We start from the raw sequence: 23198 nt of genomic DNA on the forward strand, positions 1-23198 counted from the left end.
GGGAAGATCCCACATGCCGCGGAGCGGCTGGGCCCGTGAGCCATGGCTGCTGAGCCTGCGCGTCTGGAGCCTGTGCTCCGCAACGGGAGAGGCCACAACAGTGAGAGGCCCGCATACCGCAAAAAAAATATATAAATAAAAATAAAATAATACATTCAATTAGGAAAATTCATCTTTGGTTAGGTTTTATATGTATAGTACTTTAAAACCCATGTAACTCATAACACTGTTTTTATGTTTTGTAGATTTGGATGATCCAGTAGTAACTGTTCATCAAAGTATAGGTGAAGCTAAAGAACAGTTTTACTATGAGAGAACAGTGTTCCTCCGGTGTGTTGCCAATTCCAATCCACCTGTTCGGTACAGCTGGAGACGTGGCCAGGAGGTGTTACTACAAGGATCTGATAAAGGAGTTGAGATTTATGAACCCTTCTTTACCCAGGTAGGAATTGAGGTACAGTATTTCCACCCCACTCTGCTGGATACCTTTCTAATTCAGGCAGCATGCAATACTATATCAATTTGAAAAGATAATTTCTCCCAGTCTGACCTTTGAAAAAATAACATGTGCTTGAAAGATCAGAGGACTCAAATAATGAAGAACAATTTGTTTATTTTTCATGTGGTAGTTAAATTGATAATGTTAACTCTTGAAAACAATTTAATGTATCCTAACATATTTCTTTGTCTATAGGTTTGCCTAGGTTTCACTCTAAAGTACGTAATTATACATTTGCTGCCTGCTTTGTTTTTTTGTGGGAAATATTTCTTAAAGAAGAGATTTTGATTTCCCCATTTGCAATGGTAAATACATTTTAAAAGAATGAAGAAATCTACTTGAAATTTATTTGGTTTTGGTTTTAGGGGAAAAGTCTGTCTAATTTTCCTTGTTCAGTTTTGACTTAATTTAAGTATAGAACCATAATTATGTAAAAGCTAAAATATCTGAATCATTAAAAACGTATTTAATAAAAAGAAAATTTGAATTAATTTTATATAGAGTGAATGTAATATGGAACATTCTTCTGTAATGTATTTTTTAAATTTTATTGAAGTATAGTTAATGAATTAATAATTCTTGAGGACATTGAAGTTGTAGGAATATTTAAATACTGTTATTATAAAGATTTTTTGATGACCAGAAAGGAACACAAACCTAACTAACAAAGAAAAAGTTTTAAATAAAAAAATGTACTTGGAAAAATTTTCAAAATAATTGTGACCATGAATTTTTTTAAAAAAATTATATGGGTAATAAGGTAAACAGGAATTTGACTACATTGTTAAAGTTTGGAACATCATATATCCATAACTAGGGAAGTATATAACCAAATTTAAAATGTTGTAAATATTCTACTTCAGAATGTTAAAGATTATTAAAAGTTTCACATCTCAACTCTCTAATAATATAAGATTATCCTGAGTTTGTAAATTTCCCAGCATCCCATATTTTGTCATTAAATACGGCATTAAATAAATATGGCAATTCATTCTTTAATTTTTACTGAAATCCATTTTTTTTAATTTAGCAAAATAACTTAAAAAATTTGTCAACAGTACTTAGTTGCTTGGATGTCTCTAACGTTTAGAAATCCAAATAAATGATCACCTATCATTTATTTGATTCTTCTATTGTCAATTTCTTTTAAAATATAGACATTGTTAAAATTTAGAAAACATAATTTACTGTTTCACATGATGTTTACCATACCAAGGCAGTTCTAGACACATATTCACTAGGTACATAATCACTGTAGGCAGTTTCTTACCTGCTGAAGGGTCTTATCACTTAGAAATGAGCACATGGCCCTTGTCCAAATTGGGGAAAAACTTCTATACTTCCAAATAATTAAGAATTTGTTTTAAAGTTATTAAATAAGCACAATCAAATTTTTCATTCATTTTGAATTTGTTGCCGTTTCTGTGTTAGCAACTCTTAAAAAATCTGTCTTACAGGAACTCTAAACTAGTAGCTATTGATTCTACCTTTTAAAGGTAACTTTTATTTTCTCTTCCTTCTTTTGCTTCCCCCATTCTTTTGTGAGAAAAACAACTTTTTAATTTGAACATTTCAATACTGATACTTCCTTTGTTATGAATATTAGCTTATACTATGCTGCATAACACACACTTTTTCTTTTGCTATACTCGAAACTCTGCTGCTTGTACCCTCTGAATTAATTCTCCTAAAAAGTATTTAAGAAACAAACTTTTTTTGAAATTCTGTGCTCTGGATTCACCTGCTGTAGCTGATAATTGCCAATAACATGTAGTTATAGCTCCTATTTAAAAATGTCTTTCCTGCCTTTGGTTACTTGATTATGTTGTTTATCTTTCCTTCTGAAATGGCTATGTATTTGGGGGGTTTTTTTGTGTTTTTTGTTTTCTATATTTATTTATTTATTTTTAACTTTTTATTTTATACTGGAGTATAGTTGATTAACAATGTTGTGATAGTTTCAGGTGTGCAAGAAAATGATTCATTTATACATATACATGTATCTATTCTTTTTCAAAATCTTTTCCCATTTAGGTTGTTACATAAGATTGAGCAGAGTTCTCATACAGTAGGTCCTTGTTGCTTGTCCAGTTTAAATATAGCAGTGTGTACATGTCAATCCCACACTCCCTAATGGTTATATATTTATATCTGTCCTAAAAATTATGTAGAAACAATACTTTAAAACTTTTATGTTATATATGTACTTAATTTGTTAACATTAAACATATTTTGTAGGCTGGATTGATAAAACTCTCAAACAGCAGCACATGGAAATTTTAGTTCTTATAACCACAGAGAATGTTGGATTTCTCACAGACAAAATGTTGTCAGTGGTTTTTCTTCATACCACGTGTGTTGACATACTGAACATGGGCCTGATATACACAAGTCCAACCATATCACATGACTTCTATTATCTCTCCATGGAATATAGCAATAGGTTCCTAACTGGCTGTCATGTTTTATTACAGAAACCTCTAATCATCTGAGTGATCATTTTAAAATGTAAATATTTTTCCTGCTTTAATCTCTCCAGTGGCTTCCCAATGTTTACAATAGATCCAATATACGTTTCGTGACCTACAAGGCCATGTTTGACCTTGCTCTGTCTTGTTCTCTCTTACCTTCTGTACCTTATTCACTGTTCTGGTCACACCTGCCCTAGACATGTCTAGGGTGTGAATGTTCTCGATTCCTCCAAGTAGAATGTTATTTACCAGATAATATGGCAGGGATCTACTTAACACCAAGCACTCATCACCTGAGAAAGGCTTTCCCTGACAGATCTATCTGAGGTAACATCTTTTCCCTTCCACAGTTACTCTTTTCTAATACCCAGTTTTTTGTTGTTGTTATTTGTTTTTATTTGTTTTGTTTTTCCCTACAGCACTGAAATTATCAAATTATCTTATTTGTGTATTTGGACATAAACTCAATGATTATAGTGACTTTGTCTTTTCAACAGCTCAAATGGTGCCTGACACATGGAAGATTCTCAGTAAATATATTGAGCCAATATTCCCATGGAGATGTCTGGATTTGTAACTAAGGAATAGTTAAAATTATTAGTAACTCCTGAATCACTCTCTGTAACTCCATTCCTCTTTACCCACTAAAGAAAGCTTAGTGAAATGTGAATGAGAATGATATTATAGTTAAATCAATTTTAAAGTATTTAATTTCCAAACTGTTGATGATTTTCTTGTTATAATTTTTAATTGATTTCTAGTCTAATTTCACTGGGTCAGAAAGCATACTCTCAACAATTTCAGTCTTTAGAAATTGAGACTTGCATGGTGTACTTGCCTGTGATGTACCTCCATGAATGATCCATGTGCACCCACAAAGTGTGCATTCCAAAATTGTTGGGTTTCAGATAGGTCACATTTGTTAATTTTGTCGTTCAGATATTCTATGTATTTCCTGATTTTTGTGTCTGCTGTCCTTAAAGCTATTGAGAGGAGTTAGTTAATGTCTATGACTATGGCTGTGGATTTGTCCCTTTCTTCTTTATTTTTATAAATTTTTGCTTTATATATTTTGAAGGTATATTATTAGCACATACAGAATTAGGATTTTTATATCTTCCTAGTGGATTATCTTGAGTGTATTATCTTCCTGGTAAGTTATCATTCAGAAATATCCTTCTATACCACTGGCACTGTTTCTTGCCTTAAATCTGCATACCATATTTGCTTTAGATTTAAAATTAACTTTGTTTTGTATCCTTGAAATGCTCCCCAAGATAGATTTTGTTTTGTTTTGTTTTGCCTTCGTAATGGCTTTGCCATTTATAATGAGATAGGAATGGTGTTTACTTTTCCTTTTGCTTATCAGGTTAGTGTGTATGTATATGTATTCTTAGGTGTTATTGATTTCTTGGACTAGTTCCCCATCAATTGTCATGTGTACTTTATGAAGAAAAAGCTTTCCATTTTAGCTTTGTTTGTATTGGAGTACTTCAATAATATTTTAATTTATTTTCATAGATCTGTCGCCTCTGTGGCTTCATAGTGTAAATAAGGTCCAGTTAAAATGGCTGAGATCTGTTTTGTGCAAGATATGGGCAACTCTCTATTAGAGATATAGAGGCTGCTAGGTAAGGCTCCTCCTCTAACTTTGATAAACATGGGTAGAAGTCAAAATAAATAGTGATTATGATACAAAGTTAAAATTATTGTCAAAATAGTGGCACACAATAGCTCTATGGAGAGAACATTCAGGATGGAAAGCAATAGCATGTGTAACATACAGAAGGAAGACAAAATCTTCAGGGACTGGCCATGTCTCTGGATGGCTGGAATGATAATTGGTATATGTAGGGAACAGTGGACTGTAAATCTGGGAAGGCATACTGGGACTATATCATTGAAGGATTCAAATGACAGATCATAAGTCTGCTTATTTTTAATATTAGAAAATTAAATTTCTTTTAAAGATACTATGTTTTGCTAATCAATAACAATGTCTTGTTTTAAATAAAACAGAATTTCAAAGATAATGAGATATATCTACCCCACATGCATATTCATACTAAGTTAATATCTATATCAATTTGAAGTGAATATTTATTTCACCATCCTGTAGAAATACAAAATCTTGATTATGCCTTTTTATAGATCATGTTTCCAGAATGAAATTGGTATGTGTTCCTGAGGCTGATATGAATTAAAAAGCATATATGTCTAAGAGGAATAACTATCCTTTTCATACTTCCACTCATTTAATATGGAAGATGTCAGCTAGTGTATACTGTTATTTATTTAGAAGTTTATTATAAATTAGTCATTAGAGCTACAAAAAATGAGTGTAAATTGGAATGTTTGTTTTTTTTTTCTTTTTACCGATATCTGAAAGTAAATATTAAAAGAAAGTTTCAATTCCTTTTCTAAGTAAAATAGAAATACTGCTTCAGGCTATGGGCATTATTTCACTAGACAATGTCACCATTGGTAAGGGCCATTGACTAATGAATAGAATGCCTTCCCTTTATTGATTTTATTTAAAAAGTAGTTTTAAAAATTTAAATACAGGATTTTCAAATAATTTTGTGAATGTTAAAGAAATGTGTACTTAAATTTTACAAACTATATGTACTCTTGCTATTTCTCAAGAACTTTTATAAAGATGTTCATGACATCATCTTGTATATTGTAATTACACCATCTAATTACAAGACTGAACATATTTACATCAATTATGTAATTAGTTATAATTAGGCTAATTAGACTAATTATACAATTAGACAATAATCAACTGAAAATTCCTTTTTACAAATCATGGAAATTCACATGAAAAAAGACTTCCAGTATCACAGAATATTAAATTTATATGTTCAACAAAATAAATTAATCCTATGCAATAAAACAGTTATAAGTAGTAAAGTCTAAATCATTATAAATATACTCATATGTATATGTACATGCCATTTGATAGCATATATATGCACACACATGTATTATATATTCTCTATTTTGTTATGTATACATTATGATATATTTTTTAAAAATACTCTGAGCTGGGCTTCCCTGGTGGCGCAGTGGTTGAGAGTCTGCCTGCCGATGCAGGGCACACGGGTTCGTGCCCTGGTCCGGGAATATCCCACATGCCGCAGAGCGGCTGGGCCCGTGAACCATGGCCGCTGAGCCTGTGTGTCCGGAGCCTGTGCTCCACAATGGGAGAGGCCACAACAGTGAGAGGCCTGTGTACTGCAAAAAATAAAAAATAAAAAAAATAATAAGATAATATATTTAAAAAAAAAAAAATACTCTGAGCTTTGGGAGTTGTTTATTGAGAGGAAGAGAGTCAGCCTGAACGCTTTCCTCATTTCCTGAATGTGGTGAATTAATTGAGTGGGGTTCAAATTCTTCCTTAACTCTGCCTGTTATTTTCTACCTTCCTTTTACAGATTTTGTCTGTATTAGCCCCTCTCCCTCTTTGACATACTACACAGAGTAGTAATCTTACATATTAACCTAGATGACTGTCTCGTAAGTTCAGACACCTTGGTAACTTGTTTCCTGACTGCAAGATGTAAATCATCTTAGTTCACCCAAAACGATTCTCCAGTCAAATGAGAGCTGAACTTTGGGCAATTGTGGACCTAGAATTCACAGTAAAAGTTATTCCTCCATTTTGTCTGTCCTTCTCATGTGTCTACTTTGCTGCTCTGATCTGCATAAGAATTAACTAGGATATGCTGTGCACAAACCGTTATATTTATTGGACTATATTTTTTGGTCTTTTAAAGAGTGGGAATCATCTCAAAAGTAAGGCTGTTTAAGCCACTATGGAGAACAGTATGGAGGTTCCTTAAAAAACTACAAATAGAACTACCATATGACCCAGCAATCCCACTACTGGGCATATACCCTGAGAAAACCATAATTCAAAAAGAGTCATGTACCAAAATGTTCATTGCAGCTCTATTTACAATAGCCCGGAGATGGAAACAACCTAAGTGTCCATCATCGGATGAATGAATAAAGATGTGGCACGTATATACAATGGAATATTACTCAGCCATAAAAAGAAATGAAATTGAGCTATTTGTAATGAGGTGGATGGACCTAGAGTCTGTCATACAGAGTGAAGTAAGTCAGAAAGAGAAAGACAAATACCGTATGCTAACACATATTTATGGAATTTAAGAAAAAAAAATGTCATGAAGAACCTAGGGGTAAGACAGGAATAAAGACACAGACCTACTAGAGAATGGACTTGAGGATATGGGAAGGGGGAAGGGTAAGCTGTGACAAAGCGAGAGAGAGGCATGGACATATATACACTACCAAACGTAAGGTAGATAGCTAGTGGGAAGCAGCCACATAGCACAGGGAGATCAGCTCGGTGCTCTGTGACTGCCTGGAGGGGTGGGATAGGGAGGGTGGGAGGGAGGGAGACGCAAGAGGGAAGAGATATGGGAACATATGTATATGTATAACTGATTCACTTTGTTATAAAGCAGAAACTAACACACCATTGTAAAGCAATTATACTCCAATAAAGATGTAAAAACAACAACAACAAAAAAAGTAAGGCTGTTTAAGCCTTAAAATCTCAATTACTACCCAATTTGTAGTCTTTACCTTTGGATAACATAAACACTAGCAGCATTCCTAATCATAAGAACTTAGGTATATAAAATATTTCCAGAATGCATCTACTACAAAAATGATCTCTGTATTTTAATGGCCATAGCTTCATTGCTGTTGGTTCAAATATACTTGATTGTTTTATCAGTCCCTTGGGGCTTACTTTCCATTTACATGCTCTTGCTAATAATTGACTGTTCAGTTCTTCTGTGGGTGGCCCTAGCTCAGCTTCTTAAATCTGTCTTTCAGCTTACCCTAATATAAAGATTTTTTAAATTGTTATTACTACTGTTAGAGTCAATGTGGCTCAAAAAGGTTTACTGAAAACATTATGTGCAGGACAGTGAGTTGGCTCTATTCTTTTCTTGTCAGCAATCTTGACTGAGTTGATAGCATGCAAAGCACAGCACAAATGGTAGGAATGGAATTTAAAGTGGCCTTATCTTATATAATGGAAAAGGCAGTATTAATATAAATATATAATGTAAATGACAAAAAACATATATAAACATATAAACAGATACAACTGGTATAGACAAAACATATTAACTCAGAAAATAGAAAGAATGTAGGAAAAATACATTTAGAGACTGTCTCAAGGGTAAGAGCTTTTAGTTTGAAAACTCTTTCTTGAAATAATGGCTGTATGAAAATATTCAAAATAACTGTAGGGGCATTTGTTGTTTAATGGGTAGACAGCTATGGTGGGTGGAAATCATGTTTAAGATATTTTCCAACAAGAGAGGGCAGGTTTTGAAAAAAAATAATAATCAGGTAGACAAGTGGCATTCAACACAAAATAAGTAGTATTAGAATAAATTAAAACCTACTCTCACAGCGCATCTAGTCTGGCCTCTTCCAGGCTCTGAAATTTAATGTCAATCAATTGTTTTCATTTCTCTACATTCTAGCCACACTGATTTTCTATCTAACCCTCCAACAGGGCAACCTTACTACTGTGTTAGGTCTCCTCAGTTTTGGTTCCTACTATCTTTATCGTACTATTTGTGATAACTCATATTTCAAACATCCTTCTAGTCATTCAAGTTTCAGTTCAAAAGCCTTAGAGATACCTCTCAGAATGTCCTATCCAGAATAGCTCACCACATCTCCATGTCTCTCTCACATACCTTGTTTGATTTACTTGACAGCATTTAATACTTGTAAAAATCATTCTCCGTCTTTGTTTAGATATTTATTGTTTCAAATATGTAAAGTTCAATGTATTTTTCACTGTGTTCCTAGCATTTGGGAAGTACTTAGAGTAAGGCTATAGTTAATTTTGTCTAAACATTTTTTCATTCACATATATAGAAAAGTACCTGAAACATAAGTGTATAGCATGATGCGTTTTTTCACAGAGATCAGATTTCGCTTCGTAGCATGAAGATCAAGAAACAGAACTTTCGAGCACCTCCTCTATGGTTGTAGTTAATTTAAGTCAAGAAACCGACTATCTCGTAAAATTTGATAGACAGGAAGTGTGGCATAACATTTGAAAGAATTTGAAAGGATTGACTTTCTGTGATACAATTTTTATTTTTTTACAAAGAATAGGGAGAAGCAAGAGAGTTGACGGTGTATTCTAGTAGTACAAGTAAAAATATTTAATTGTAGAAAAATTACAGAGAAATCATCAGTTTCCAATTGATTATTAATGTGGCAAGTGCTATAGAAAGGGCAGAGAAATTACAAAGTAATAAGAATGATACAAGAAATATAGCATCATACACAAAGGACAGAATGCATAGTGGGAAAAATGAAGTCTAATTTTTATAGATTTTATATTTTTGTACCTTTTATTTTTAAAAGTCATTATGATTATATATTATAACTACATTACTTCTTATAGAATATTATGGGTGGGAAGACCAATTTTAAGTATATCCTGTCAACCAACAAATATTCCTGTTACTAAAGAAGAAAGCATAGATTTAGAGGAATAGACTTGAAGTCCATTTTTGCATATGTTGAGTTTTAGGTACCTATGAGACATCAGAATGGACATATTGAGGTAAAAAATTGGCATATACATCTAAAACTTGAGGGAGAATTTTGGAATAGGGATAAAGTCTTGAGGGGGGCCAGAAATAAATTCATCAGGCTTGTAGTATAAATTCATCAGCAAGGATAAAATCATTTAAGGGAATTTTATAAAGTGTGATTAACTGTAGAACAAATAGAATTCCAGAGAATACCAACAGTTAATTAAGTGTTGAGAGGAGAAAGAAAAGTGAAGAAATCTAAGCAACAACAGTCACAGAGGTAGGAGGAGTCACAGAGGTAGGAGGAGTAAGATGTATTATCTCATTCAAAAAATTATCTGAGTCAACAGGTTCTAGTATGACATTCTTTCAACTATGCTTTGTAACTAAGCACACTTTTATATGCATTGTATATAGTTAATATAAATGAGAACTCTGTAATACTTGGAGAGCATGTTTTAAAATTTGGGGTTGGCCAAAAAGTTCATTCAGATTTTTCCATAAGATGTTATGGAAAAACTCGAACGAACTTTTTGACCAACCCAATATAAATTCTAGAACCATACACTCTGACTCTGTGTATATTCCTGTGGGGTGTATTTGCATCTGTTTATACATAAAAAAGGCAATGTCTTTCCTAAAGAAAAATTAAAAGATAGAAGATTATTATTTATCCCACTGAGGAAAATGCTAAAGGTGTGACTGTTTTAAGACTGAATTTTGACAATGAATGAAAGGAATTATGGCCAAATACCCATACACACTGAAGGAGAGACTCATTTGACATTTGGAAAACTCTGTGTGCCTGCATATGTGTGGCAAGCTTTTTTTTCTGCAACTGAACAGGCAATGTCTTTATGTATTAAATCACTAAATATTCTGATTCTTCTGAATAGCGTATCAAAGTATTGCAATTTTTAGGACTTGAATGATGTTACTTAAGTAAAATAAAAGAAACACATGGTTCTGTACAGATGTTATCTGGAAAAAATTAACATTTTAAAAATGGCTCTACCAAATATGATGTCAGTGGGAGACTTTTTACCATCTCCATAATTAAGTTACTTGTGAAAGGAACTATTTTGAGAGGTGCATTAACAACTTTAGATGGTAAAGAAATCCCAGGAGACCTTATTTGAATTGGGCAGGTTTTTTCCTCTTCTTATTGTTGTTGTTTGTTCTTTTTATCTTTTGAACAATTGCAGTGTTTTTGCATGGTCTTTTTTGGCTCATCAAGAGTGTGTAAGACATTTTTGACCACTTGCCTGATTTGAGTCTATCTTCAATTTTGCAGATTTACCCAGGAGACTTAAACCTTGAATTCCTGAACATAAAGTAACACGAATAATAATAATATAGAAACACTCATGAATACTTTTTAAATGCAGTTTAAGATTTATCATGTCATTGCTCCATATACACAAAATATTTATGTATATACATTTAATTATCTATCATTAGATTGACCTCATTAGCTTTGTTTTACCAACAGTGTTTCATTTATTGACTCTTCAGAATCCTTTTTTTCCATAACATTTCATGTTGAAGTCTGCATAGGTTACAGTGTTTGTTGAATAAACTCCATTATTAAGTACACTGTTCTGATCTTTGCATAATAATTTGCATAACTACCACCAGAAATAGATTTCCCCCCTTAGGAAGTTAGTTTGCAAAAAAAAAAAAAAAACTATGAATTTTCATTGTAGTCAGTTAGTTTTTATCTCCAAGCACATTACAGTTTGATTTTTAAATGCAATAGTTTTTTTTGGTCGTTTTTTGTTTTAATTTAGGGCATTTTCCTTAAAAAATGACAATCTGCCATATTTTGATAATATAATTTTAAATACAATGCCATGATTCATCCATTTATTAATTTTGGTTACCATTGACTTTTTCTAATGACTTTTTCTACATTTTCAGGGTGAAACAAAGATATTAAAACTAAAGAATCTTCGACCTCAGGACTATGCTAATTATAGCTGCATTGCTTCAGTGAGGAATGTATGTAATATTCCTGATAAGATGGTGTCATTTAGACTTTCCAATAAAACAGGTACGTAACTACCTCTGAATGTTTTATGTCTGTTATCCACAACAAATGTTTAAAAAGTCTCTTTAACTTTTTTATACACCAAATGATTTCTATAATATATGTAAGGAACAAGGCATGTTTTCTTTCCAGAAAATTCTGTAGTATCTAAAAAACTTTTAAGTGGACAGTGTAAAATTTAATTGCAATATGCTCCCATGTAATATGTTTGTTTATACAGCAAGCAAAATTATAGTTCCTTAAATAATGTATTCATAAATGTCACAAGCCAGCCTATATTCTGTTCAGAGAAATTGCTGAGAAGTATTAGATTTTTCATACGAAAATTTGTGCTCTAAATTGCTAAAAGTGTTTTGTGATTCCAAAACTGAGTAAAAGAACCTTTTTTTTTTTACTCTGTTTCATGTCAAGAAAGCTAATTGGTAATTTCAGGTAGGTGCTTTTCTACAAAGTATTTTTGTAGAAAATGTCAAAACATTAGCAAGACTGCAACTTATGTTAGCCTGTGTTTAGTAATATAGACCTCAGATAAATTGCAAACATATCAAGAAGAAATGTCTAAATGAAAGAGCAAAGAGAGCATGTGAATGAACTATCTTTTGTAAGGTTGTATATAAAGAAACAATTAAAACTTAGAATTTGAACAGGTTTTGAGAAATTTTCATTGGCAATTAATATGAATTTTTACTCTTAAATCATTATATTAAAATATAGAGTTTTAAAGGTATTTTTCCCATTAACAAAAACCTTGAAAAGTGTGGGCTTTGGTGTTCCTTGGCTTGGGTCCCAGTTCTGTCACTTATTAGCTCTTGGATCTTGTTGAGCAAGTCACTTCACTCTTCTTTGCCTCAGTTTCCTCATAAACTCATAAACTTATAGGAAGAAATTAATGAGTTGATGTATATAAAGCATGTAGAACATACTTTATTCATTCTTCTGATAATGAGCTAGTAGTTAGCAACCCCATCCAGCTCATTTGGTGGAAAGATTAAACCTAGGACTTTCTGCAAAGATGAAAACTTGTGTGCTCATACGTTGATTCATCAACATGTGTTCCACTGAGTTGTTCAAATTTTGAAAGGTAATTCTTTTATTTATTCATTCATTTATTCATGCATTTATTCATCAGAAACTCATTGTGTTCCTATTATGGGTCAGCAATGATAGGCATAGGGCTATTGGCTAAGATGTAAATTGCCTTAAACTAGAGAAATCCTCTATTAAGCACTGGATAAAAGTCATTAGAGGAAATTAAAAGAAGAATGTGGCAGACAAAAAGAAACTTTATCAAGAAAGATGAGAAGGACTTGATGAAAACTGTGTTGCAGGAAAAAACAGAATTATAAAATCTTGTTGGCCCTAAGACTTATAAAAGTTAATAATTTCATTTCACTTAAAAGAACAAATAGGATATTGAGAAACAAAAATCAGATATTAATATAAGAACTTGGTGTGATTACATTATTCTTCTTGGCATGAACTATTTTGTGAATTATTATAACTGATTTTGTTTTTCTTAGTTTCTTTAATGTATTTTTAGAATACACATGATTCAGAGAGAAAAATTAAAAATTAAATGGAAGTAGGTCCTATGGGATGGGTAAAGGCATTGCAGTGTGTCAATGGAGATAATCCATAAACAATCTATAATAGGACTATAAAAGAGTTTTATTTGAGCCAAAACGTGGACTATAGCCCGGGAGACACAGATTCAGGAAGCACCTGAATTGTGTTCCACCAGGCTGCAAAATGGGGGATGCTTATAAAGGCAAAATTACGTAAGTTGTTTGTCAAGAATTAGAATTGGAGCAGGCAAGAAGTAAGGGTGCTTGTTAAGCAAGTATTGGCTGGGGTCTGAAATGGTTGCACAGTTATAAGGGAAGACCTTGAGACCATAAGGTTGCAGCTGGCTGCATGCCTGAACCACAGTTACTCCATTTTGATTTTTTAATTCATTCTTTTCTTTAGTGGTTAAAGCAGACATACAATGCATGTTTAAACAAGTGTAAATAATTGCTTTGGAAAACAAATGTCTTTGTTATCAATCATGTTTTCCATGACCCCATTATATTTTGTGAATAGGAATTTTTGTTAATAAAAATCAATTTCCTAGAACTGCTTAAAAAAACAATGTCTGGGTGTCATTTTAAAAGTTAGTGTCATCTATAGATTTACCAATAATATCTTTTCTTAACTTTCTTACTCTTAATTGACATTATAGTATAGCTTATAACTGTATATCTGTCATGGAGTGTCCAATCATTTGTTGGCCCCTGTTGATTACTTGCCATGCTATGAAAAATCTTCTGTTACATAAATGTCATTATCATACTAATCTAATGATCTTAGACCTTATCAAGAACAATTCACAGAATTTTATAAAACATAAAATATTATTTTTATTTATTGTCATGCACACCCCCTGACCAATTGGCATAATTTTGTAGCAGGGTCTAAAAGTTGTTTTGATTGTTTTTCTACTCCCATTTGGAAGAAAATGAATAATTGCTCTTAATTGGTAAATTCTTAATATAGTTGTATTTTTCATAGATTATTAAAATAAACCTATTAAAATTAGTAAATTTAGAAAATTTAAAAATAAAGGTATATTTTAAATTATAATTATGGTAACTGTAAACTATTTGAAATTTCTCAGATTATGTGTATTTCTAACATGAGGGCACCTACAAATTATGATTTAAAAAAATTAATTTATTTTAATATATTTCAAGCAGTTATATGTTGATGACTCATGATTTCAAAGGCAAATAAGAATTAAGTATGTTATTTACATTAGGATGAAATACAAACTTTGTACCTGCTTGAGAGGTTATGATGAATTCGATAAAGAAATAGGGCAGGTGGGGCTAATTTTATTTAATTATATAGGTCCTTTGATTCAGTCTGCTGAAATTTAGCATTTATAAAATTATCCAGTTAGGATGCTTTCCATAAATGTGCATTACATCTAGGAACCAAGTCATTGAAAAGTATTACTGGCTATAGAAATACGAAAACCTACACTTCTTTTCCTCCTGCTCTTCCATATTTTGATACTTTGATACTTGATACTCTCCTCCTTCTTCTTCTCCTGCTCTCCTTTCTTTCTTTCTTTCTCTCTTTTTTCCCCTCCAATCTGTCTCAATAAATTTTACCGCGGAAAAAGATAGAGGTTAGGAAACATCTCTGTTCCCTTTGTTAGACAACTATTATCTGTTCTTATTATTTTATATAACCTATAGGGAAGTTGTTAATGTAAATGTTCAGCAATTGCTGTGAGACTCAATATAAAACTTTTTGTATGCTGTGATCTATTCATGGTAGTTCTCTTCTATGTTTAGAGGTATTTAAATTATATGTGTTATGAAAAATAAAATAATGTTTCAGTTATAGGAATTGCATAGAAATAATTGTCTGTAATAAGAATAGTATGGACATAAACACCTCCTCTTGTAAAATAGTATGTCCATTGTCATAGATAGCCAATTTAAGGGCAAATGGAAACAGCGGTAGAAACTTTGCTGTCATCATACCTGAGTACTAACTTCACACATCTTTCTTAGCCATGTGGATATTTGAACTTCTTTCCTTTAGGCAAGCTCCACAGCATCTAGACAAACAGTAGCACCATTTATTAGACTCTAGGTGTAATTTTTTTCACCAACAATCACAGCTTTAACGAAAGACTATGTTTGTGAGAGATACTTAGTGTAAATACAATGACTTCCTGTATTAGTCTGCTTGGCTGCCATAACAATACCACAGACTGAGTGGCTTAAACAACAGAAATGTATTTTCTCACAGTCTGGAAGATAGAAGTTCATGATTAAGGTGCAGTCAGGGTTGATTTTTGATGAGGCCTCCCTTTCCTGGCCTGTAGCTGTCACCTTCTGATTGTGGCCTTTCCTCTGTGGTTCTTGGACAGAGAGAGTAATGAGCTCTGATGTTTCTTCTGACTCTAACAAGGACACCAGCCCTAGCAGATTAAAGTTCCACCCTTATCACCTCACTTAAATTTACTTAACCACCCTAAAGGCCCTGTCTTCAAATACAGTCACATTGAAGGTTAGGGCTTCAACATACAAATTTGAGGGGGGCCACAATTCAGTTCATAGCACTTTAAAATGACTAAAAATGGCCTCTGCATTTAGGATTCCTTTTCTTTTAAAATTTCAGATATAAGTTCATAATATATGTTACATCAAAGGAAGAAAATGAATCAGCCATTTAAAGAGAAAAGTCTACTCTTCAGTAGAATCTCAACCTAAAGAGGGAACTCTACTGAGAGTATGTGTGGTCCTGTATTCTTAGCTTTGGGGAAATAGGAAGGAATAAATTGTAAAGGAAGAAGGTAAAATGAAACTTTAGTGAGGGACAAAGATCACTTTTGTAATAGTATAATAAAATTTTGAAAGACTGGACAAAGTATCAAAATATGGATACAAATGATGTGTCAGTGAGTCTGCACATTTTTTTTTCTGATTTTCCTTTTTATGATGGAGAAGTTAGTATGTGAAACAGAAGAAACAGGAGGAAGAAAAGGGAAAAGAAGCAGAAAAAATGTTTTATCTTTTCATGTACTAAAATATTGGGAATATGAATGCCTTAGTAGATTTTTTTTATCGTAGGTAATGCAGATTTTCTAAACAATAGTATTTATAACTACAGATACCAACAGAATACAAAAAATAGTATTAGAATATTGTTGATAGGCCATATCATTAGAGAATGAGATGTTTCCTATAACTCTCTTGCAAGAATTTTGACATTCAAAAACCTAAGGTTCAAATTTTGTTTTTCTCAAATTGGAGATGTAATTTAGCTTCTCTAAACTTACTTTTCCCCTCCCCAAAATAGGCTTAGCACAGAGATCCATATTATTTGGTTTTATAGGCTGTAAATGCTATTAAATGGAAAACTTTTAAAAGAGATTCCAACACATAACAAATACAATAAATAGTAGTCATCACTGGGTTGTTAACCTTGATAATGGAAAGAAAGAATAAAATTGGTATCATCAGTAATCATGGAGAAATGATGACAAGAACCTTAGACTTTTGCTAGGATATGGTGTATAGCTTCAACCATTGATGACTAATCTTAAAATGAGTTCTCCATCATTTTTTAATTATTTTCATCAGTGGGTAAATTAAATATTAATATTTTCCAGCAAAATATATAGAAATGAATACATATTCTGGCATATGTCTGTTTAAACTATGATTGGCAGAAATGTTTACATAAATATAAAATATTATTCTGTGAAATTAATAAGGGTACATAAGGAAAATTAAAGAAATTTGCAATTTTGTTGATATGTAATAGATTCTTCATCTGAGTGCTCTGTCATTTCCTACAGTAATTGAACGTATATATGCTCTATCCTCACTAATGTAGTTTCATAAATGTGAAAATATAGGTGATGAATACACAGTGAATCTGGTGACAGAAGCAATCGTTATTATGGGGCTTCAGCTTTGGTCTTCCTGATACTATTTTCAGAGAAACAAGTTAGCCCAGATTTTTCAAAATTCTATTACCATAGTAACAGGAAGTATGCATGTTTCTGGGATCTCTCTAGGCCTGTGCATTTCATTGTCCTAGCAATGAATTTTTCAGGTTCACTATATCCAAGTTTATTCTTAGGCTATGAGCTTTTATATAAAATATCCCTCATAAACTATTAACTTGCCCAGAAGACATCATAACCCAGATACAGCAGATAGCTAAGCAAAGAAGATTAAAAAATCTGTTAAACAAATGAAAGGCAATGCTATCATATTTATTAAAAAGGGTGTAAATTATTGAAATGCTGTCTCACAACTTAACCAAATACTTTGGAGCATGTCAAATAGTCGGTGTTTTAGCAAACATCTAGAATAATTTATTGATCAGATTTTCCCAGCTTTACGTAGTTATTCTTCAAACACTATTAGGCTATAATTATAATTAGACAATTTAAAAGTTATTCGTAAGAATAAAGAAGTTCAAATCATGTGATATTCCTTTCAGTGAGTTGAGTGAGAATATGTTAAAATAAAGCAATAGAATTTTTATACACCTTAGAACACTTAAGTTTTAATTTTAAACTGCTTCTGATCGCAGATTTGTAGACCTTGGCTTAGTACTTGATAAGGTTCTATTGTTCTAGTGAAGCTGCTGAGAATTCTGTTATTATAGACAATTCAGTTACTAGAAATGCATTTTAGACTTCTTGTATGCTTTTTGAGCTTGCACTTAGAACTTGTAGTTTAGAATATCTTTATGATCATTCACTGACAAATTTGATTTTATACATTACTGGGTCTCATGATGAAGATACAATAACATCCATAAGTGCATGTAGCTAATCCCATAATTTACTTACCCAAACTCCTAGAATAGATTATATCAAGGGATGGTCTTTAGGGTTCCCAACCATCCCAGTGTGTCCTGGACTCAGTGAAAGTCTCACATCCTGTAATCTCAGGCAATCCAGTATAATTGATCACTTAATGATCTAATCCACCATGCAGCCTACCCTCATATAGAATAGTCTTAATGTCAGTTGTTAATGCTGGTACATGCGCAGACTTAAGCAGCTCTACATAAAGAAGCATTTGTAAGAAAAACCAGGGTGTAGATCCTGACTCTCCCCAGTGGTGTGACCAAGTCCTTCAACTCTTTGAACCTGCTTTTTTTGCTAATTCATGTTGATGATGGGCTCTAGGTGGGCCACCGATTGATAGAAAGAGAATATTTACTCTCAGATTTCATTTTTATTTACCAAGTTAACATTAACAACAACAAAAACTTAGATTAAATGAGATGGCTGCAAAGAAGTAGATGCAGCCTCTATGTACACAACTACTCTTGAGCCCCAGGATTCATGCAAGCAAGTTTCAGGCTTGCAGGATTTGACAAGATTAATACCTCATTGTGCTGTTGTCCTTTTATACGTAAGCCTTACATTACTATCTATTCAAGAAAAAGATTTAGCAAACAAAAACCTCTGGACCTGATGTACCCATTTGAAGAAATCTTTGCACATCTTGGGCTCTCAATATTTCTTTTACAAAAAGTCACTGTCAGGGAGGCTTTCATCTCATTCAAGAGAAGATTCATCACTGGCCACTGTACTGCCTCCAGCTGTAAGACATTTAAGAGTACAAATTTCCCCACAGAACCTTACCTCATTACACATACTGTGAAGATTAAATGAGATTGTATTTAAATTGCTTGGCAAATGTTGGGCTCTTAGTTTTATGGTATTGTGATTGTTAGATTAAAAAAAAATTACCTTTGTGAAGAAACTAATGAGGATTTCCAAAATCTCATTTAACCCTTTGATTGTCCTTTTTTATTTATTGAAAGTATCAGTGATACAATATACTACTCTGTACTTTTCAGCAGAAATATTAAATCACAGTTAAATTCCAATTTGTTTCAATGGTTACAGAAATAAGTGAATATCAAATATTGTGTCATTAAATGTAAATGATCATATTACTAGTATGTACATTAGTAATGAGTAGATGTTTGTTTACATTAGGTCTGCAAGATTTTTATAAAGCCTTTTTGTAATATACTTACTTCCATAATGAAGAAATAGATACAATTTATGTTCTTACCCTTTCTTTAAATCAAGTATACTAAACAGTACCAGGTAAATGTACATTTAAAATAATTTTTAGGAAAATAGGAATTGATTATTATCTCATCAGAGAACACTTATAGAATACATTTTCTAGTTTAAAGAACAGGAAAAATGCAAACAGTTTTTTTGGGGGGAGGGGTGAGCCATAAATATCTGCTTTTATCTCTGACATTCTAATATGATGAAATGCACGTATTATTGTTAAAACTTCATGCTAAAATATTTGTGCTTTCAGGGAGTCCTCTGACCTTAGCCACACTACTCATAGGATTTAACATCCTGTGTTGTGGCTAAGATTAGCCCTGTGGTCACTGTTAATATAGATTCATAGAGTTATTTGAGTCACAACTAGACATAATTTAAAAGATCCACATTGGTTCATGATGGCTTCGAATTAAATTTAAAAATTAAGAAAGTCCATGGGCTTCCCTAGTGGCGCAGTGGTTGAGAGTCCGCCTGCCGATGCAGAGGACACGAGTTCATGCCCCGGTCCGGGAAGATCCCACATGCCACAGAGCGGCTGGGCCCGTGAGCCATGGCCGCTGAGCCTGCGCGTCCGGAGCCTGTGCTCCGCAATGGGAGAGGCCGCAACAGTGAGAGGCCCGCGTACCGGAAAAAAAAAATATATATATATATATATATTAAGAAAGTCCTTGTAGTAGTCCATATAGTGGGAGTAGAGTATCTCATGTATTATTACAGGGACTAAAAGGAGAGCGGTGAGAGGTAGACTGGATCATAATGGACAGGCAGAGTATCAGAAATGCATTAACATCAACCTTTTGACTATAAGTCCAGATGCAGCATGTACTTTTGGTTTGCTGTTGTGGCAGTTATTTCCAAAGCATCACAAAGATTTTGGCTTTTCCCTCAATTTTCATTTTCTGCAACATCTGTTCTGAGACATTTTTTTTCTGATAACAGCATATTCTTCTTGATTTACTTGCTACTGTTCTGTTGCTATAGAAAATAGATTTGCCCAATTGTTTAGTAATACGTTTTAGTTTTTTTTTTTTTTTAGTTTATGTTTTGAACAGCATTTCTTTCTGTCAGCTCCTTTTAGTCACTCTGCTTTAGTTGCTATATTGTACTACTTGAGCATTTTATTGACTACATCCTTCAATCACATACCATCCAGTGAATGTGCTGTAAAGTCAACAGTATTGATTTCTGATAGACATACTGTGTAATAGAAATTTATTGATGGCAACCTTGTCCTTTTGTTCTATTAATGGTACCTATTTCCCTGCTTTGACAAAAATGGAAATTATCAAGAAACCAGGTATAAAATTTTTGGCATAAATAGATGTGACAGTTGTACGAAGCTACTCTTTAAGTTTCACTTGGATTTGGCACTGCAACCCTGTGCACAGCCAAGCAAGAGGCAGAATTTTTAGTCAGTCAGGTATAAAACATTACCACGTGGTGTTCTGCCTCTAGCAGCATCTGGCAACGCCAGTTTGCTTTGTTTTACTGAAAAGAGTTTATAGTTCTAAAATGGTAAAGTATTGGCAATTTCATATAGTTTGACTTAACAGGTAACAGTAGATAAGAAATTTCTTCAAAATGATTATTATGTATTGAGTGCAAATTAAAATATATATTTTCAAAGTGAAGAGAGAAAAAGACACAACAGGAAATAAATGAACAAAGCTATTGGAAAAACAAGCCGTATAATATGGGTTCTTATAAATTTCCTGGGATTGAATCCACTAAGACAATTGCCTGGGAGGAACAAAATAGGGGAAAAGAAGCAAAACTCCTTCTATTCTTACCATATCTTTCTAATTCTCTTGGTTTTGATCATGAATACTTAATAACTAAAGTCCTGCCTCATTACATTTTGTCTTTCAGCTTTAAAATTAGCTCAATCTGAAAAAATTGTAATGTTTATGTCTTTCTCATTTTGGAGCCATAAGCAAAAATCAATCAGATGTGATGTCCATATAGACTTAGGACACTATGGACTATACAAAAATATGATACTACATTTCAAAGACCCTGAAAATTCAGTGAATATGCAATGGTTTGCATACTAAACATTGTTTTGTGTGTTTAAGTAAAATGTTAAATATGAATACAGGTTTAAAAAAGCATTACTATATGTATACAGATCTACAGTCAAAGAATATGTAATATGGATTTAACTCTTAAGTCACCGGAGAGTTAAATAGGCAATTCAATACATACCAATATTAAAAACTTGAAGAAAAACAAAAAATAATTTGACATTTCAAACAAATGGTATTTGTTTCCTCTGTAAAGATATTTCATCAGTTCATATTAATCATGTAGAATGGGAAATGTGGGTTTAACAAAATCTATATGGAAAACATCAGAACTAGAGTAGGAAAGTTATATTTTCAGTAGCTTTGTGAAATAAAATATTGGCAGGACATTTTTTGTGCATGCAGTTTCTCATGTGTAGAGAGGAATTGAATTTGGAGGTGATTCAGTCAGGGTTTTATCTTTCATATTAAAATAGTATTAAAAAGGTTTTATTGACTTTTAATCTTTCCTTAAGCAACATTCCATTTTGTGCAGCTTTTTAGTTCCTTCACATATGTTACACTACAGTATTATCTTACTCAAAAAAGAAACACCTCCCTTATCATATAGCAGCATTGTCCTAGAATATGGCAACAGTACATTTAAATGTACTCTGAATGTCTGAAATCCCAAGATAAGAAATGTAGCTAGTTTAATAGTTAGGCTTGAATTGACTTGTGTTAGAATTAGATCTGTAATAACATTCTTAAACAGCAGTTAGTATTTACAGTATGTCAACCTGATACTGTATTGAAACCTACTACAAGGTCTATAGTTTAAAACTGTCGTTTTCTCCGGTGCAAACCACAATTTTATTGTTTTGTAATTTAGTCCAATATATTGGCTCCTAACCACACACAAAACTTGGAATCAAATCCCTCTGCTTTGGCATATTTATTTTTCACAAATTATGCTCTGATTCTGCCTCTCTTTTTCTTTCTTTTTCATTTCATTAGCCATGGGGAAGGAATATCGATGTAAGCCTAAAAGTAAATAATAGTTAATATATCTGTACTTGAAAGGAGAACACCTCCTGAAAACATATTTAGCCCTTTATAAAACAAAGTCTATACATTTCTCGGATTTCCCAGGGCAGGCCTTAATTTGTTGAGGCACCCCTCAACTCCTAGAATTAGACTCCTCATTCCAATGTTTTCAGATGCACATGTCAGTTGGAGGCTAGTGCAGAAATCCCAGTTAGGAGGTTGGTAACAGATACTTGGCAAGGGCTGAGGTACTCATGACACCGCACTTGTCTGGGTTGTGACCCAGTTCAGCAATCAAGGTATGATATTCTTAATTTTATGAAACTACTTGTAGAGTCCAATGTAAATAATCATTATAATGCTTAAATGTGTTAAGTATGAATGTATGTATGATTTGTATGCTTTGATTTCTTTAATTTGACCTTTGGTCCAGTATTGTATTTAGCAAAATATGACTACTTTTGTCCTTTGCAAAGTAGTATTTTATAGCAAACTTTAGAAGCACCAGCAAAAGTCTCTCTCTTTTCCCCCCATCCCATGATAAATACCTAAATATATGGATATATTACTTCTTTTCTTGCTTTTTAAAATTGTATCTGCCTAATCTGATATTTTGGGGTTGGCAGTTGAAATGTCAATAAATGAAGACTTGGTTAATAGTTTATGACCATGCTTACTGTTCCATGTAATAATACACTTGTTTTTCTTACTCTTTTCTTAGTGGCATATTGTCAGCTGCCACTGTTGTTCTCCATTGTTCTGTCTCAGAAAGTCTTTCCTTGTTTAAATTTTTCCTCCTTACCTTGTGAAGTCTGAGAACTTAAATAACTGAGCCCATTATAGTTTTGTATGAGTTAGGAGTGAAAACACTGTGAGCAATGGCCTAAGAGCCTTTT

The 23198-nt window shown here is 32.8% G+C and overlaps 1 protein-coding gene across 1 annotated transcript in view; it reads left to right on the forward strand.

The window, feature by feature from the left end:
- The first annotated feature begins 330 nt into the window (after nucleotides 1–330).
- The window catches only part of MDGA2 (MAM domain containing glycosylphosphatidylinositol anchor 2), a 310614-nt gene continuing 287746 nt past the window's right edge, over nucleotides 331–23198 (forward strand). Inside the window, exons 1-3 of the mRNA XM_079911897.1 lie at nucleotides 331–442; nucleotides 4492–4601; nucleotides 11502–11634. Coding sequence (XP_079768023.1) covers nucleotides 11604–11634 — 31 coding nt within the window. The 5' untranslated portion in view covers nucleotides 331–442; nucleotides 4492–4601; nucleotides 11502–11603. The remainder of the gene's footprint in view (nucleotides 443–4491; nucleotides 4602–11501; nucleotides 11635–23198) is intronic.

Source organism: Stenella coeruleoalba (genome assembly GCF_951394435.1).
Source record: "Stenella coeruleoalba genome assembly, chromosome: 2".
In the NCBI taxonomy this organism is placed as follows: Eukaryota; Metazoa; Chordata; class Mammalia; order Artiodactyla; family Delphinidae; genus Stenella; species Stenella coeruleoalba.